At 42.4% G+C, this 19,218-nt stretch overlaps 1 protein-coding gene across 1 annotated transcript in view; it reads right to left on the reverse strand.

The window, feature by feature from the left end:
- The window catches only part of LOC122555074 (von Willebrand factor A domain-containing protein 2-like), a 43,757-nt gene that overhangs the window by 5,077 nt on the left and 19,462 nt on the right, over nt 1–19,218 (reverse strand). The window contains exons 9-12 of the mRNA XM_043700742.2: nt 18,689–18,796; nt 14,176–14,193; nt 13,521–14,084; nt 9,390–9,941 (exon numbers count right to left, since the gene is read on the reverse strand). Coding sequence (XP_043556677.2) covers nt 9,390–9,941; nt 13,521–14,084; nt 14,176–14,193; nt 18,689–18,796 — 1,242 coding nt within the window. The remainder of the gene's footprint in view (nt 1–9,389; nt 9,942–13,520; nt 14,085–14,175; nt 14,194–18,688; nt 18,797–19,218) is intronic.

Below are 19,218 nucleotides of genomic sequence, written 5' to 3' on the forward strand. Positions count from 1 at the left end.
TTTTGGACATTCTCTATCTATCCAGCACCCACACAGAGGAATATGTAAATGTGTTTAAGGTTAATACTGAGGATTGTTTCAAGCACCACCCGCTGTAATGTCATACAGAACTGATTCTGAACAAAAATTGGCTAAGTGTCATTTTTGGTGAGTTTCACAGAGGGTTTCTCTCCATGAGCACTAGTGGGTTTTCTTACACTCTCGTCCTAAACTCACCACATTACCTTTCGATTATGGTACACCTCCGCCCCCATCAAATTTCCCATTTGACATTGGCAGAAGTTCTCATCAGTACCTGGATACCCTGGGATCTTTGGCACCATCTCTGAAGCACAGCCTTGCACTTAATCAAGCATTGGAAGTTCAGAGCTGCCCTTCACAATGTTCTTAGTAAGATAATAACCGCAAAGCAATGCTTCTTTAAGCAAATAATTTGTGTGATTACATTTCAATGTGCATACAATATATCTATCATTGTTTAAGAACCAAGGTACAGGGCTTATCCATCCTAAGCCACGTGCCATCTTACAGCTTTGTCCAAGGGAGTGCTAATCTTTCACCAATGCCCAGCATCTTTTCATTGTTTAACACGGGACCATCACAAACTGGAAAGCTTTCAAACAGTTCAAAATACTTTTATTCAGCAATAGCAGAAGCAAATAGAAGCTGTATATGCCTCTTCGAACAGGACTGTACTGCTTGCTTTTCAAGCGGCAACACATTTGTAGTCAATGAGTGATCTCTGCACCAAACTCTCAGCTACTGGAACCTCTGAGTGTCAATTAACTCCTGTCTGGCTGCTGCTCTCTATGCGTGAATAATTTGATGTTCTCATCTTCCTCCTTGGAAGATTGATTCTGTTCTCCCACCTCTTCAACCACCATCACATCTCCTCATTGCCTGGGTCCAGGTGTACAGAGAAGAACTGTCTGGCATGTGTGGCAAGGCTTTACCAGCCTGCTCCAAAAATCAGAACCTTATCTTAAGGAAGGCTGTCATCTGCTACACTATGGACTCATCAAACAATGGGCTGGTTTGTATCGATGCTCTGGGTCAGAGGATTGCATGATGACCATAGCCATAATCACAGAGGGTAGTTCTTCTCATAGAGTCATAGAGATGTACAGCATGGAAACAGACCCTTCGGTCCAACCTGTCCATGCTGACCAGATATCCCAACCCAATCTAGTCTCACCTGCCAGCACCCGGGCCATATCCTTCCAAACCCTTCCTGTTCATATACCCATCCAAATGTCTGTTAAATGTTGCAATTATACCAGCCTCCACCACTTCCTCTGGCAGCTCATTCTATACATGCACCACCCTCTGCATGAAAAGCTTCCCCCTTAGGTCTCTTTTATATCTTTCCCCTCTCACCCTAAACCTATGCCCTCTAGTTCTGGACTCACCCACCCCAGCGAAAAGACTTGTCTATTTATCCTATCCATGCCTCTCATGATTTTATAAACCTCTATAAGGTCACCCCTCAGACTCCAATGCTCCAGGGAAAACAGCCCCAGCCTATTCAACCTCTCCTTATAACTCAAATCCTCCAACTTTGGCAACATTCTTGTAAATCTTTTCTGAACCCTTTCAAGTTTCACAACATCTTTCCGATAGGAAGGAGCCCAGAATTGCAAGCAATATTCTAACAGTGGCCGAACAAATGTCCTGTACAGCCGCAACATGACCTCCCAACTCCTGTACTCAATACTCTGACCAATAAAGGAAAGCATACCAAACGCCTTCTTCATTATCCTATCTACCTGTGACTCCACTTTCAAGGAGCTATGAACCTGCACTCCGAGGTCTCTTTGTTCAGCAACACTCCCTAGGACCTTACCATCAAATGTATAAGTCCTGCTAAGATTTGCTTTCCCAAAATGCATCACCTCACATTTATCTAAATTAAACTTCATCTGCCACTTCTCAGTCCACTGGCCCATCTGATCAAGATCCTGTTGTAATCTGAGATAACCTTCTTCGCTGTCCACGACACTTCCAATTTTGGTGTCATCTGCAAACTTACTAACTATACCTCTTATGCTCAAATCCAAATCATTTATACAAATGATGAAAAATAGTGCACCTAGCACCGATCCTTGTAGCACTCCACTGGTCACAGGCCTCCAGTCTGAAAAACAATCCTCCACCACCACCCTCTTTCTTCTACCTTTGAGCCAGTTCTCTATCCAAATGGCTAGTTCTCCCTGTATTCCATGAGATCTAGCCTTGCTAACCAGTCTCCTATGGGAAACCTTGTCGAACTCCTTACTGAAGTCCATATAGATCACATCTACTGCTCTGCCCTCATCAATCCTCTTTGTTACTTCTTCAAAAAACTCAATCAAATTTGTGAGACATGATTTCCCATGCATAAAGCCATGTTGACTTTCTCTAATCAGTCCTTGCCTTTCCAAATACATGTACATCCTATCCCTCAGGATTCCCTCCAACAACTTGCCCACCATCGACATCAGGCTCACAAGCTTGTCCGTACCACCCTTCTTAAACAGTGGCACCACGTTTGCCAACCTCCAGTCTTCCGGCACCTCACCTGTGACTATCGATGATACAAATATCTCAGCAAGAGACCCAGCAATCTCTTCCCTAGCTTCCACAGAGTTCTAGGGTACCTGATCAGGTCCTGGCGATTTATCCACTTCTATGTGTTTCAAGACATCCAGCACTTCCTCGTCTGTAATATGGGCATTTTTCAAGATGTCACCATCTATTTCCCTCCATTCTATATCTTCCATGTCCTTTTCCACAGTACATACTGATGTAAAATACTCGTTTAGTATCTCCCCATTTCCTGCGCTCCACACAAAGGCTGCCTTGCTGATTTTTGAGGGGCCCTATTCTCTCCCTAGTTACCCTTTTGTCCTTAATATATTTGTAAAAACCTTTTGGATTCTCCTTAACTCTATTTGCCAAAGCTATCTCATGTCCCCTTTTTGTCCTCCTGTTTTCCCTCTTAAGTATACTCCTACTGCCTTTATACTCTAAGGATTCACTCAATCTATCCTTTCTATACCTGACATATGCTTCCTTCTTTTTCTCAACCAAACCCTCAATTTCTTTAGACATCGAGCATTCCCTATACCTACCAGCCTTTCCTTTCACCTTAACAGGAATATACTTTCTCTGGACTCTCATTATCTCATTTCTGAAGGCTTCCCATTTTCCAGCCGTCCCTTTACCTGCGAACATGTGCCCCCAATCAACTTTCGAAAGTTCTTGCTTAATAACATCAAAATTGGCCTTTCTCCAATTTAGGACTTCAACTTTTAGATCTGGTCTATCATTTTCCATCACTATTTTAAATCTAATAGAATTATGGTCACTGGCCCCAAAGTGCTCCCCCACTGAAACCTCAGTCACCTGTCCTGCCTTATTTCCCAAGAGTAGGTCAAGTTTTGCACCTTCTCTAGTACGTACATCCACATACTGAATCAGAAAATTTTCTTGGACACACTTAACAAATTTTTCTCCATCTAAACCCTTAACACTATGACAGCCCCAGACTATGTTTGGAAAGTTAAAATCCCTACCATAGCCACCCTATTATTTTTACAGATAACTGAGATCTCCTTAAAAATTTGTTTCTCAATTTCCCTCTGACTATTAGGGGGTCTATAATATAATCAAGTCCCATCGGGATCTTATATGTTTCAATTAAGTCATGTCTGACTTTTCTAAATTCAGAGGATGGAGGTCAAGTCTGTCCAGTCTTTCCTCATAAGGCAATCCACTCATTCCAAGTATTAGTCTAGTAAAGCGTCTCTGAACTGCTTCCAAAACAACTGCAAGTACACTAACCAGTTCTGTACACAGTACTCCAGATGTGGTCATATCAATACTGTATAACTTAAGCATAACCTCCCAGCTCCTGCATCTAAGTCCTCTCACAATAAAACATAACATTCTATTGGCTTCCTGATTGCTTGCTGCATCTGCATACTAACCTTCTACAATTCATGCACTAGGATAGTCAGAACTCTCTACATCTCTGAGCTTTGCAACCACTCACCATTTAATTAATGCGATTCTTCTTTATTCTTTCAACCAAAATAGACAATTTCATACTTCCCTACATTTGTCCAGCCCATTTGTCAGCTCTTTGCACATTCACTTAACCTACGTATACCCTTTTGTAGGTTCCTGATGTCCTCTTCACAACTTATTTTCTCACCTATCTTTGTGATGTCAGTAAATTCAGGAACCACATCTTCAATTCTTTCATTCAGATCAGTTATATAAATTGTAGAGTGCAGGCTCCAACACTGACCCTTGTCGCACACCACCTGTGATATCCTGCCAGCCAATCTTCTATTCATGTAAATCTATTGCCATCTGCACTATGAGCTTTAAGTATCCACTTTATCAAATGCCTTCCAGAAATCTAAGTTCGATACATCAACTAATACCCCTTTCTCTACAGCACTAGTCACTTCTTCACCACTTTTTCTAATCAACCTCTTTAGAAATGTTATTAGACACACCTGGAGCAGGTGGGGTTTGAATCTGGGCATCCTGGTACAGGGGTAGAGTCACTACCACTGCTCCACAAGAAGGCCCCAAGATATTTCTTCAAAAAATCTCCAATAAATTAGGTACACATGATTTCCTTTTGACAAAGCCATTTGCCTAATTACCCTGAGTGCCTTGTTACAATGTCTTTAATAATAGATCTAACATTTTCCCTATGACAGATGTTAAGCTAACTGCTTTCCGCCTTGCACTCTTTTTGAATAAAGGAATTACATCAGCTATTTTCCAGTATAATTGTATAAATACCACTTTTTCCTAGCAGTTCTGATGAAGAGTCACTAGACTGAAATTGTGAATGCTGCTTTCCTCCCAAAGATGCTGTCAGACTTGCTCCAGCAATTTCTGTTTTTGTTTCAGATCTCCAGCATCTGCAGTTCTTTGTTTTACCTGTGAAAAAGTACTTGGATAAACACTTGAAGTGTCATAATATTCAGGCAAGTGGGGCTAATTTAGCTAGTCGCATATTTTTGGCAGTACAGACTTGTTGGGCCAAAGTGCCTCAGTATGATTCTTTACCTATCCATCCTTCTGATCCTCAAGTCTTCACTGCCTCACTCTCTGCTCACTGGGTTCCCATTTAACAATGTACCTTGTAGTTACGATGAGCATCATTTCTGCCAGCATTCTCCATTCTTTTAAAGGCACCTTCTGTAAATTGATCCTTGATCATGCTCCAGTTAATTTGCTCTAATAATGAGCTCAAATCCTGCCCACTCTGTTTCCAACTTCTGGCCCTCTTTCTTCTTTCTATCAACATCTCCCAGCTTGACGTTTTGTCACTCTGCTACCCAGCATATTCTATATTTCTCAGCTTTTAAAGTATGTGATATATTTAGCTAGTTCTCAAGTTTAGTGATTTACTGTTGAAGTACTGTGATATAATACCAATTCTTTCATTTGGCTTCAGTCCCTTAATGCCCTACTCAGGTCTACAATACATGCTATTAGGTTTAGTTGGTGCATATATTGCTTTAAATAATATAGCATAATTTAGTTGCCTTTGTGGTTATGGAATCTTTTTATTTAGGAATTATGCCATTAAATTTCTTATGTCTATTATCACCTCATTGCTATGAGACAATCAAGAACCTGAATGACCAGCCAATATTCCACAGAAGGCAGCACGGTGGCTCATGGTTAGCACTAATGCCTCACAGCACCTGGGACCCAGGTTTGATTTCAGCCCTGGGTGACTGTCTGTGTGATGTTTGCACGTTCTCCCCATATCTGCTTGGGTTTCTTCCAGATGCTCTGGTTTCTTCCCACCAAACAAAAATGTGCAGGTTAGGGTGGATTGACCATGCTAAATTGCCCCATAGTGTCCAGGGATGTGCAGGCTAGGTGGGTTAGCCATGGGAACATGTAGGGTTACAGGGATAGGGTAGGCGAGTGGATCTGTGTGGATGCTCTTTGGAGGGTTTGTGTGGACTCCATGGGGTGAATGGCCTGCTTCCACACTGTCGGGATTCTATGAAAAAAAGTTCTGTTGAATTCTGCTGGTACCTTCTGCTGATTTAGCAGGTACAAGCAATACAATAATTATTTTGATCAAACTGTTTAGAGATGTTATTAGAGACTTCTGGTGCAGGTGAGATTGAACCTAGGCCTCCAAGCCCAGAGGTAGGGGCACTGGCACTAGCATCATGCTCCTGTACCTGTTTGGATAATTTCTTTATGCTGTGCATCTATGTTGCTCCATGCCTCATGAACAATGAATCCTGATAAGTTTGAAACATTAAAAAATGCACCTTCCATTTATGACAACTATTCTCCAAAGAAAGTGCGGAAGGTTATCTCAGGGTACAACAGGATTTTGATTAGATGGGCCAATGGGCCGAGTAGTGGCAGATGGAGTTTAATCTAGATGAATGTGGGCTGTTTCATTTTGATAAGGCAAATCAGGGCAGGACTTATACACTTAATGGTAAGGTCCTGGGGAATGTTGCTGAACAAAGGGACCATGGGGTGCAAGTTCATTGTTCTTTGAAGGTTGAGTTGCAGACAAACAGGGTAGTGAAGAAATGTTTGGTACACTTGCCATCATTGGTCAGTGTATTGAGTATAGGAATTAAGATGTCATGTTTTAGCTTTACAGGACTTTGGTTAGGCCATTTTTGGAATATTGTGTTCAATTCTGGTCTCCCTGCCATAGCAAAGATTATGGTAAACTTGAAAGGGTGCAGAAAAGATTTAAAATGATGCTGGTTGGAGGGTTTGAGCTATGGAGAGAGGCTGAATAGGCTGGGGCTATTTTCCCTGGAGTGTTGGAGGCTGAGGGGTAACTTTATAGAGGATTATACAATTATGAAGGGATAGATAAGTTGATTAACCAAAATCTGGTAACACTAGGGTAGGGGAGTCCAAAACTACAGGGCATAGGTTGAAGGTGAGAGGGGAAAAGTTCAGCAGGGTTCTAAGGAGCAAGGTTTTCACATAGAGGGTGGTGAATGTATGGAATGAACTGCCAGACGAAGCGGTAGAAGCTGATACAGTTATAACCTTTAAAAGGCATCTTGATAGGTATATGAATAGGAAGGGTTTAGAGGGATATGGGCTAAGTGCTGGCAAATGGAAAGAGATTAATTATGGATATCTAGTCAGCATAGATGAGTTGGTCCAAAGGATCTTTCTGTGCTGTAGGACTCTATGACTCTAAAAGACTTTCAGCAAAAGCTGATGCCATGTCTTGTCTTGCTTCAAAGCAGACTTCAAACATCAATGTTGGATATGTATTTGGTGACAATGAGATTGAAGATTATAAGAATGCTATAGACCAAGATGAAATAATATGCTATGGACTCTGTCGATGGCTGAGGCTTCTCATACATAGCCCTGGTTGACCCATTGTCTCAGCCTGCTTCTGCCTCACTGAACGTATCTCTGCATACCTTGACACCACTCTGTCCCACTTAGTCCAGGATCTCCCCAACTACATTCGGGACACCACCTCCTCCATGATTTTCGTTTTCCTGGCCCCCAATGCCCTAACTTCACCATGGACATCCAGTCCCTGTGCACGTTCATCAGCCATGGCATAAGCCTCCAAACTCTCCATTTCTTCCTCTCATGCCAACTCAACCAGTACCCCTCCACTGACACTCATTCAATTGGCTGAACTGGTCCTCACCCTCAACAATTTCTCCTTCCAATCCTTCCACTACCTCCAGACCAAAGGGTTAGCTACGGGCACTCGCATGGACCCCAGCTATGCCTGCCTCTTCAGCGGGTATGTGGAATAGTCCATCTGTCACAGCTGCACCAGCACCATTCCCCACCTTTTTCTCCACTACATTGATGACTGTATCGGCACCACCTCGTGCTCCCATGGGGAAGTTGAACAGTTCATCAACTTCATAAGCATCTTCCACCCTGACCTCCACTTCACCTGTACTATCTCAGACAGCTCCCTCCCCTTCCTGGACCTCTCAATTTCTGGCAAACGACTCCACACAGACATCCACTACAAACCCACCGACTCCCACAGCTACCTGGACTACACTTCCTCCTATCCTGCCTCCTGTAAAAATTCTATCCCTTAATCTCAATTCCTCTGCCTCCACTGCATCTTCTCCCAGGAGGACCACCATAGAAAATCCCAGATAGCCTCTTTCTTCAAAGACAGCAATTTCCCCTCCCACATAGTCGATGATGCCCTCTTGCGCATCTCCTCCACTTGCTGCACCTCCGCCCTTGAACTCCACCTCTCCAACCGCAACAAGGTCCTGACCTTCCACCCCACCAATCTCCAGATACACTACATCATCTTCTGCCTTTTCCAACAACAAACAGACTCCACTACCAGCTATATATTTCCCTCCCCATCTCTATCTGCATTTTGGAGAGGCCATTCTTTCTGTGCCTCCCTTGTTAGGTTCATGCCCCCCCCAACCCACCCTCCCCTCCCGGCACCTTCCCCTGCCATTGCATGAAGTTCAAAACCTGCGCCCAAACCTCCCTCCTCACCTCCATCCAAGGCCCCAAACCATCCTTCAATATCTGACAGAAATGTACCTGTCCTACCACACACGTCATCTGCTGCATCTGTTGTATCTGATGTGGTCTCCTCTACATTGGGGAGACAAGACGCCAACTGGCAAATCATTTCTAGGACAACCTCCCACTCTGCCAAACACATGCAGGTCCTGGGCCTCCTCCATCACCAAACCCTAGCCACTCAATGCCTGGATGAAGAACACCTATTCTTCCTTATTGGGACCCTCCAACCACATGGGATCAATGTGGATTTTGCCAGTTTCCCCATTTCCCCGCTCCCCCACCTTATCCAAGAACCAACCTCCCAACTGCCCTCTTGAACAGTCCTACCTGCCCATCTTCCTTTCTATCTATCTGCTCCACCCTCCTCTCCCACCTACCACTTTCACCCCCACCTTCATCTACCTATTGCAATCCCAGCTACCTTGCCCCCAGCCCCACCCTCTCTCATTTATCTTTCAGCCCTCTTAGCCCACAAGTCTCATTCTTGAAGAAGGGTTTATACCCGAAATATCAACTCTCCTGCTCCCCATATGCTGGCTGACAGGCTGTGCTTTGTCGGCACCACACTCTTTGACTCTGATCTCCAACATCTGCAGTCCTCACTTTCTCATAGTTCCATTATATGCCCTGCGTTGAGAGTATGGTGCTGGAAAGGCACAGCTGGTCAGGCAGCATCCGAGGAGCAGGAGAATCCACGTTTTGGGCATAAGCCCTTCGTTAGGAAGCATCTGCAGTCCTCACTTTCTCCTATTATCAGCCCTGCACCCATTCACCATGCTAAAATAAAATCTCTTTTAACAGTTCTCTGCAAGCTTAAAAGTAGGGTAGGTGCAGCTTACCTTCACATATTTTCCGTACCAATTTGACTTCGTAATGTTTAAAATCTTCGTAGGAACGAACAGGAATCACAAGTCTGTGGCTTCCTGCAACTCTGAGGAATGCTGCTGCCTGAGTGTCCACCATTCCCAGTGCAATTACGGTAATCCCATTTTGTCTGAGTTTTTCAGCATTGGGAACAATGTCATCTGAACTCTGTCCATTAGTAATCACCACAACCACCTTGTGGATTCCTGGCCTTGCTCCCTTCTTGATACTTAAGGTATCCTCCAGTATGTATTTAAGAGCTTTCCCAGTGTGAGCACTCCCATCCAGAAATGGGCCTGAGCTGATTGCCCTTTTAATTTTTCCTTCACTGTCAAATGAATCCAAGTTAAAGAGAGTTCGGGGCTTGTTGCTGTAGATCACCATAGCAACCTGTGTAAGGTCTCTGTCGATATCAAAATGTGAAACAATGCTCCTCACAAACCCTTTTATTTGACGAAAATTCTGTCTTCCAACTTGACCAGAAGCATCCACAGTAAATATTAGATCTAAAGACTTGGAAAAACAACCTGTAAAACAATGAAGTCACACACTGACATACGCTTGTTTATGTTCCACTATATCATAATCTATTATCTGTCAATTTATCTCTGAGTCTGTAATCATAACTACATTTATATCAATGCCATTGTTAGCACCTTGTATATGAATTTTTACTTTCCAGCTTCTGCTATAAGCCCCAAAGTGATAGAAATTTCAAACAAAGTATGTCAAATGAAAACAAAGATTACTGGTGAAAATTGGCATGTCTGGCTGACTTCATCAGACCTTCTGAGTTTCGCTAGCAATTTCTGTTTTTGTTTCAAATCTCCAGCAGCTACAGTTCTTTGTCTTACGTAACAAAGGATGTCTCTGGATTTTTCATATTTTCACAGAATTTTTGCATAAGCTCTTGTTTTCTTCCACAGAAGCAAACTTGGAAGGCGAATGTTATCAGTATTGTAGATCCTTAGGGGACATGAGGAGTAACAGTGCAAGGGCAGGAAGAAGAACCACCACAGACCATTCTCTGGCTATAATTAGATCATGAAGAATAGAACTGTAATGTAATCTAATCTAATCTAATCTAATCTAAACTATGTGAAAGTACTGCGGATCCCCAAAGCCGGATGACAGCAGAATGATTTTGGAGGAGGAGGTTATGGTGAACCGTAATTAAAACTGCAGTCAGGTCAAGAAAGAGTGGGGATGGATAGTCATTTTAGACACTGTTTCATTACTTTGACAAGAGGCAATTTGGCACAATGGCAAGAATTGGCACCTCACTGGAGAGATTCAAACATGGAATACATGGATTCAGGAAATGAAAAAGCTTCAAGAACTTTAGAAAGGGAAAGACAGAAATGGTACTTTGAAATGGTGGAGAGATGAAAAGACTTCTTGGGGAGATGGTTAATGCTGGCAAATCTGAAGAAAAAACTAATTGGCAAGAGTAAAGCTCTAATTGATTGATTAACATGAGATCCAGGAAGAGACGCTGGATATTAGACAATAGACAATAGACAATAAGTGCAGGAGTAGGCCATTCTGCCCTTCGAGCCTGCACCACCATTCAATATGATCATGGCTGATCATCCTTAATCAGTATCCTGTTCCTGCCTTATCTCCATAACCCTTGATTCCACTATCCTTGAAAGCTCTATTCAACTCTTTCTTAAATGAATCCAGAGACTGGGCCTCCACTGCCCTCTGGGGCAGAGCATTCCACACAGCCACCACTCTCTGGGTGAAGAAGTTTCTCCTCATCTCTGTCCTAAATGGTCTACCCTGTATTTTTAAGCTGTGTCCTCTGGTTCGGCACTCACCCATCAGCGGAAACATGTTTCCTGCCTCCAGTGGGTCCAATCCTTTAATATTCAGTAAATTAGTGACAAAGAGGTTTGAGAGACCTGGAAGTAAATCTTATAGATAAGATGAGCCTGATGGGGTGACTGGAGAGACATTAGAGAAAAATGGAAGGTTACAGCAAAGTAAGGGGAAACCTTAGTAAAAGTGAGGTAGAAAAAGGGATTGAAGTGACAGAAGCAGCCAATCAGATGTTCTCAAACTTAGTGACAGAGGTTTCTGAGCACTTACAAATGTTGTTAGAGGTGAGAGTAGTGGAGATAGGTGAGAAGGTATTGTATAAGATTTCAAAGAAGTTAATGTTTATATTACATTGAGTTTCTGGTGAAGTGACACAGTTAGTGGCTGGAAGCAATTATTTCTACAGTAGCCTACAGATCCTGAGACTCCTAGTAGTGATGTTTGATTTATAATACAGTTGGAGTTATTGCTATCATGTAATTAACCATCTTGTTAACTAAGAACTGTGCCTTTTCCTGTAGACCCTATGGTAGTGTACTCTCTATCACTATCAATATTTTCTCTAGGATCTGTCTAATGATAAAATGAGGATTGGTGGAAGGGAGGTATCTCTAACAACCCTCACTCTGAACCACACACTGACAGAAGTGGCAGATAGCATGAGGTGACAATCAGGGAAATACCCTCTGGTGAGCAGCAATGCAGACTTGAATTTCGTGCAAAGACACCTGAGGAATAGAAGATCCAAATGTATAGAAAATATTGAAGACAATTGAGCTTACTACTATCATTTTTGGAATGCACAGTTAATCATCCTGCAGCTGAAATGTGATTATTGACAGGGAGAGACTGCAGCAGCTGAGGAAGCAGAAACAGGGCAAGTTCAGCAAGCCAAAGTCAAGGAACCAGAGTTACTCCAAGATAATCCTGGAATAGTCAGCAGTTTTCACAGTCAAGCAGGATCTGGAGAGTGGAAGATGTGAGGAGGGTGTCAATCTGGAGCTCAGAAATGGGTGGGGGGTGGGTTTCAGCAACTGATGAATTCCAGCAGTGCTGCACAATTGACAAGTGAATCACTGAAAACCCCCAAGTGCATAGGAAAGAAGCAATAGCTACACAAATATAGACAAATGGAGATCCAGTAGGGAGGGTGGGTTGGAGTCAAGGTAGCAGGAGAAGGTTGACAAAGGCAAATTAGGCATCCTGAGCTTCCTTTCTGGATTACAAAGCAGAGGCAAATGTAACTAAGCTCACAACTAAACTAATCTTCAATCTTCACATTAAAGAGGGTGCCTTAGAGGAAGAGGTCCACAATGCCGGTGACTGCCTATCCAATTGGAGATCCACATGCTGCTGCCACATTCTCACCAACCACATCTTGACATCTACTTGCACCGGCAAAACGGTGCTCCCTCATAAAAATCAATTACAGAATCAGACAGGCGTATTCAGGTGAGTCACTGAACACAAGTGAGAATGCAAAGAGAATACTGCCATTCCTTCATGAAAAGCAAAGAAATGGTTACCCTCCTCTGAAGAGGAAAGGGACCCAGATCTTCGAGCTCCAATCTTCTTGTAAAGGTGTGACCAGCCTGGAACATCCAGGAGCAGCTTGGACAGCCACAGACAGCCAAAACCAGTGGCTGTTGACTAACTGAGATGTATCCCTAATGGTATAGATATTTACAATACATCACTTGTCACTGGCTCCAAAATACACTGTGAGCTTAATGCCACAGATCGCTAATAGCCAGCATCCAGTATAATGACAGGGATTACCGCCTGTGGTTACTTGAACCTTGAGGTCCAAGATAAAACTTTTAACTTCTTACCTCTTACTGAAAGTTCAACTTTGTAGCCAGACACACCACAGTAGAAAATTTCCTCTGTGCTATTTTCTTCACCAAGAATGAAAGGGAATGTCTCTAGACTTCTACTTCATACATTTTTTACTTCACATTTTGACTCTACCAGACATTACTGAAGATATGAAGATATTAAGGGAATATAACACTCAGAATTCATACCTATTGAATACCTAGAATACAGCATTAGATCTGGGGACAAGTTATTTTACATAGTGAAATCATTCTCTTACTGCTGCCTCAAACTGGGTACAGGCATTGCTATTGTCTCAAAGTAAAATAACCTCATCCTGTCTCATTTCTGCTGCAGCAAGTCACCTTTTCATGTACCCACCCAAATCTCACCCAGCGTTAAAATCTATGCTAAAAAAGTATATAATTAAACTCCGACCACCAACACATAATAAGGCAACTTACCAGGCATGTTAAATCCACATATCTTTGTCCTGAGCTCCAAAACCTTACTGTAAAGTTCCTGGGGTTCATTATATGCAAATGCCAGCTGACTGTCTCCAGCTATATGGTTCAGTTGATTTTTTATGTGTTTTTTTCCAATGGAGAGAATAAATATCTCCTTTTCTTTGGTGTGTTGTGCAGCGAGTAGCACTGAATCATGAGATTTAGAATTGGAAAATACTACGAGAACATGAGGAACATTCGTTCGAGAGTCTTCACTGAAACCATTTTCTGCTACATATTGCAGGGCCTTTCCAGTGAAAGTCTTACCGCCATTAAAGGATATGCCATCAATTGCTTTTAACAAATGATTGAAGTCACTGTACTGTCCCAATCCAATCTCAATACAAACGTTGTCACTATACTGAGCAAATCCCACTAGGAGTCTTGCTGAAGAACTCATAATGGACCGAAGAAGTCTTTTAACAAAAGCTTTAGCTTGAAGAAATCCCTCGAGGCCCATGTTCCATGACCCATCCACCAAAAACATCAAGTTAACAGAACAGTCCATAATGCCAGCAGGTACTGCATGGGGAAGGTAAATACATTGCTTCATGAGGACATGGCTTTGCAATTGCACATTCCACTGAATGAATTGTTTAAGTCAGATACTTACTCAGGTATCTGTTTCCAGCTGAATAATAAAACAATAAAAGATAATTAGTGAAGAAAAATGTTCATGAAAATTGATACAATTGCTAATTGTTAGATTCTAGCAATCATAATCCTTTTATTAAATATAATGTATAAGGGATATTAGCAGTACAGTTATCAAAAGATATTGAATCATAGAATTTTACAGTACAGAAGGAGGCCATGTGACCCATCATGTCTATACTGACTCCCAGAAGAGCTACCCAGCTGCAGCCCTATGTTCTCAGACCTCTAAAGTTATCACTTTCAAATATGTATCCAGCTCTTCTTTGAAACCTTATGTGGAATCTGCCTCCATCACGGTCCCAGACAATGATTCCAAATCTTAATAATTCTCTGAAAAAAGAACTTTTTCCTCATCTCACTCCTCGTCATAGCAAACAGAATAACATAGGAAACAGAATATCCTTCGTTACCCTGTCAAAATTGTTAGATAATTTTTTTACACTTCAATAATTGTGGGCAGCACGGTGGCACGTGGGCGGCACAGTGGCACAGTGGTTAGCACTGCTGCCTCACAGCGTCAGAGACCCGGGTTCAATTCCCGCCTCAGGCGACTGTGTGGAGTTTGTACATTCACCCCATGTCTGCGGTGAGTTTCCTCCGGGTGCTCCAGTTTCCTCCCACAGTCCAAAAATGTGCAGGTCAGGAATATTAGCTTAATTGCCCGTGGTGTTAGGTGAAGGGGTAATGTAGGGGTATGGGTGGATTGCGCTTCGGCGGGTCGGTGTGGACTTGTTGGGCCGAAGGGCCTGTTTCCACACTGTAAGTAATCTAATCTAATCTAAATCTAATAATGTCACCTCTTAATATTCTCTGCTCAAAGAAGAATAAATCCAATTTCTCTAATCTTTCTTTGTATCTAAAATCCCTCATTCCTGATATAATTCTAGTAAATCTCTTCTGCACTCTCTCCATGGCTTTAAATCCGTCCTTAAATAAGATGCTCAGATTGTTACATTACTCTAAATGTGGTTCGTAGTGATGTAGTGTCCCTTCCTTGCTTTTATACTATAATCCTCTGTTTATAAACCCAAGAATCCTACAGGCTTTCTTAACAACTATTTCAGCTTACCTGGTTACCTTCAGAGAATCATTGGCGTGAACCCCATGGTCCCTCTGTTCCTGTACTCCTCTCAAAGTTGTACCATTGAGCTTGTTTCATGTTTCTCTTCATGTTTCTTCTACCAAAATACATTGCCTCACAATTCTCAACAATGAATTTAAAGCATTTCTAATGTACCTTTTTGTTCATTTAACCAACATCCACTTTGTCAGGGAACCAGACTGTAATCTCCATCAATATTTAGAGTTTGTATCTGATCACTTGACCACTCTTTTTGCAAGGTAAAAACAAGGACTGCAGATTGAAACCTGAGCCCCCTCCCCCCACACACACATGCTAGTTTTCCTGGCTACAGATAGTTATGTTCTGATATCTTTGAAACACTGAGACTACTTTGTACGTTCAGATGTGTGTACCATATGCATATGATATGACAGGTGTGATGCCTATTTTTCCTGACTGATGCATTTTAAACCTAAGGGTGACACTGAGAGGTATGATTTCTAATGTGAAAGATTATGTTCTGCGCTGTATTATTTGATGTTGCAGCTCACAATTTCTGAAATTAAAGCAACAAATGGGAGAGGGGGGAGTTTTTTTTTATAAGTGATCTGCTTGCAGTGGGCTGAGGAAGCTGCCAGCAGGTTGGAAACCTACTTGCTGTAGCAGTAGGTTTTGTAGAAATGTACTCATCCACACCATTCGCAAACTATTTCCAACTTTCCAGCTTTCCAGATTAATCAAAATGTGAGTGGTGAGAGCACAGGGTCAGAATGGTTGAAATTGGGACAACACGGTGGCTCGGTGGTTAGCACTGTTGCCTCACAGCACCAGGGACCCGGGTTTGATTCCCACCTTGAGCAACTGTCTGTGTGGAGTTTGCACATTCTCCCCGTGTCTGCGTGGGTTTCCTCCGGGTGCTCCGGTTTCCTCCCACAGTCCAAAGATGTGCTGGTCAGTTGAATTGGCCATGCTAAATTGCCCATAGTGTTAGGTGCATTAGTCAGGGCTAAGTATAGGGTAGGGGAATGGGTCTGGGTGGGTTCCTTTTCGGTGGGTCGGTGTTGGGCCGAAGGACCATTTTCCATACTGTAGGGAATCTAATCTAAAAAAAATCTCCATTGCTTCCTGAGGTGCAAGAAGAATGGTCAGAGCCCTGGGAAGTTTGCATCTAGTGCCCGCCCCCAATCCCACTCCAGGTCTCTCCCTCTTACCTGAAGATCTTGCTGCAGGATCCAAGGCACTAAAGTGAAAGAATATTTCTGAATGATTGGAGGAATTGTGACAATAAATGTCTATTCTATTCTATTACACAGTTTCAGCAGTACATTTCTGCTCTTGTATTCCAGCCCTCTCAAAATGAATGCTAACATTGCATTTGCCTTCCTAACTGTCAACAGAACCTGCATATTAACCTAAAGTGAATCCTGAACTAGGATTCCTAACTCCTTGTGTGAATTCTCAAGCCTTTACCAATTTAGAAATAGTCAACATAACCATTCTTCCTATCAAAGTGCATAAACTCATGCTTTCCCACATTGTATTTCATCTGGCACTTTTGCCCACTCTCCTAGCCTGTCCAGGTCCTTCTGCAGCCTCCCCATTTCCTCAACATTAACTGTTTCTCCACCTATCTTTGTATCATCTGCAAACTTAGCAACAATGCCCTCAGTTTCTTCATCCATGGCATGCAAGTATGTCAAGGACTTCCAAGACGTAACTGCAATGTTACAACCTGCAAACCTTCAGCCAGATTGTACATGCGGCAAACTTGACATACCACATTGATGATGTTAGAAAAGTTGAAGTCCTCATCTCTACCCAAATGACATACCCCAAAAAGAATGGACAACATGTGCCAAGATTAGCACTATTGCCCAAGAAAGATTTCCGCCTCCAACCGCTTTGTACTATGCAGCAGTATGTGGTGGAAGAGACGGCAGCTGGCACTGCTAATGCAGTTCCTCATTTGAGGTGCAAAATGGAGCACTGTATAAGCTGCTGTCCCACAGCACTGAAGGCTAGTGAAGGCAAAGTGTGGATCAAAGGAGGAAGAATTGCTTTCAGAAGTCGCCTGTGAGGCAACAAAACCACAACCTCAAATTAAGTGCAGTGAGCCCAAGTCTAGCCCAGTAGCTATGAAATGTTGTTAATTTAAGCCTGAGAAACCATTGAACAATGGCTGCCCGTTGTGTTCTCCCTTGGCAAGTTCGATACAGTTTGGGGAACCTGTTCTCTGACTGTTAAAGCCACAATCTTATTCTAAAGGAATTGCCTGTTTAAATCTGTAAATTATTTACCCAATAGCTCCATATTGATTTCTCATCCAACTTTCAGCTCACTGGGGTTAATTCTGATCATGGTGGGTGGCATCCTTTCAGCTTTCTGACCCAAGAGCAGAGTTTGCATCACCCCTGCCCCAAACCTGAACCTTGGCAACTTACACTAAAATTCTGCCCAAAATGCTTGAAGATGCAGAATCATTTCCAGACTGAGAAGTAAGAACTTTTAAGAAGAGAGATTAAAAAAAGGATCAAAACATACTTCTCATTATTCTTGAGGTCAGATCCATCTACCAATTCTTTCATTTCATCCTTCAATCCAATTTCTCCCCGGAAACATGTCCAATTGTCCCATTTTTCTGGTGTTATCTGCTACCTTATTTCATAATGCTTTTGTATTTGAATCGTAAACAAGTAACATAATTGAAAATAAGTCTTTGGTTCAAGATCTTCAAAGCATTTTTATAAAGGAGAAAGCTACCTACAGTTATGGAAAACAAGTAACAATTGATATAATTATTTAAATGAGTTTACTACTTTTGTGGGAGACTAGAATTTGAGTTTCTTTTTCTCCTTGGAGGATTTTTGTTGATGGTTTGTAAAATTCTCATCCTCAGAAAATAATGAGTTTAGTATTGTGAACTTATTTAAGGCAGTTGTGTAGATTTTGATAGGTAAGGGAATTAAAGGCCACAGGGGAACAGACTGGTAATTAGCCTTGAGACCATAACCATATTCTCTTTTGAGTGGTAGAGCAGGCTAGATTCGGTGGCACAGTGGCTCAGTGGTTAGCACTGCTGCCTCAAGACACTAGGGACCTGGGCTTGATTCCGGCCTTAGGTGACTGTGTCTGTTGGAGTTTGCATGTTCTTCTCGTGTCTGGATGGGTTTCCTCTGGGTGTTCCCGGTTTCCTCCCACAATCCAAAGATGTGCAGGTTAGGTGAATTGGCCATGGGATGTGTAGGTTAGGTGCATTATTCAGGGGTAAATATAGAGTCATGGGGAATATGTTTGGGTGGGATACACTTTGGAGGGTCAGTGTGGACCTGTTGGGCCGAAGGGCCTGTTTCCACACTGTAGGGATTCTATGATTCTCGGATTCTATGATCTTATAAGAGATACTTACTACAATGTTTATCCCCTCCATATCCCAGGGGACACAAGCAGCTGTACTCATCCACGGTCTCTGAAACACAGGTTCCTCCATTACGACATGGACCTGAATCACAGGGATCTGTAACAATACACTGATAAGGTAAATCACATTTCATATTTGTGATTTTATAAGAAGAGATTAGAAGGATGGCTTAGCAAACATTTTGGTAATTTCAGACATGCATTAAATGGGCAGCTTGTTGAAAATAAAGGAATTTATCAAAATTACTGGTATTTTCATTTTGGTGTCAAATTTCTACCATCTGCATCAGGTTGCCTCTTGCATAAAATATTTCCTGGTCACCAAAGAGACACCTTTTCTTTGGGACACCCAATAGCTCACATTTTCTCCAGCCAAGAGAGAGTATTCTGTTTCCAGTGTCCACAGCTCTGAAAGTGAGTGTACGTGGGGAGTCTGAGTTTTTCTGTCCACTGTTACCGTTTTCCCTTCTGTCCGTTGTTAAACATCTCCTGAAGATACTGCAGTGGAGATAACTAGGA

The sequence above is a fragment of the Chiloscyllium plagiosum genome, unplaced genomic scaffold, assembly GCF_037043375.1.
Source record: "Chiloscyllium plagiosum isolate Xiang-an unplaced genomic scaffold, Cpla_swu_hap1 HiC_scaffold_1, whole genome shotgun sequence".
NCBI lineage: Eukaryota > Metazoa > Chordata > Chondrichthyes > Orectolobiformes > Hemiscylliidae > Chiloscyllium > Chiloscyllium plagiosum.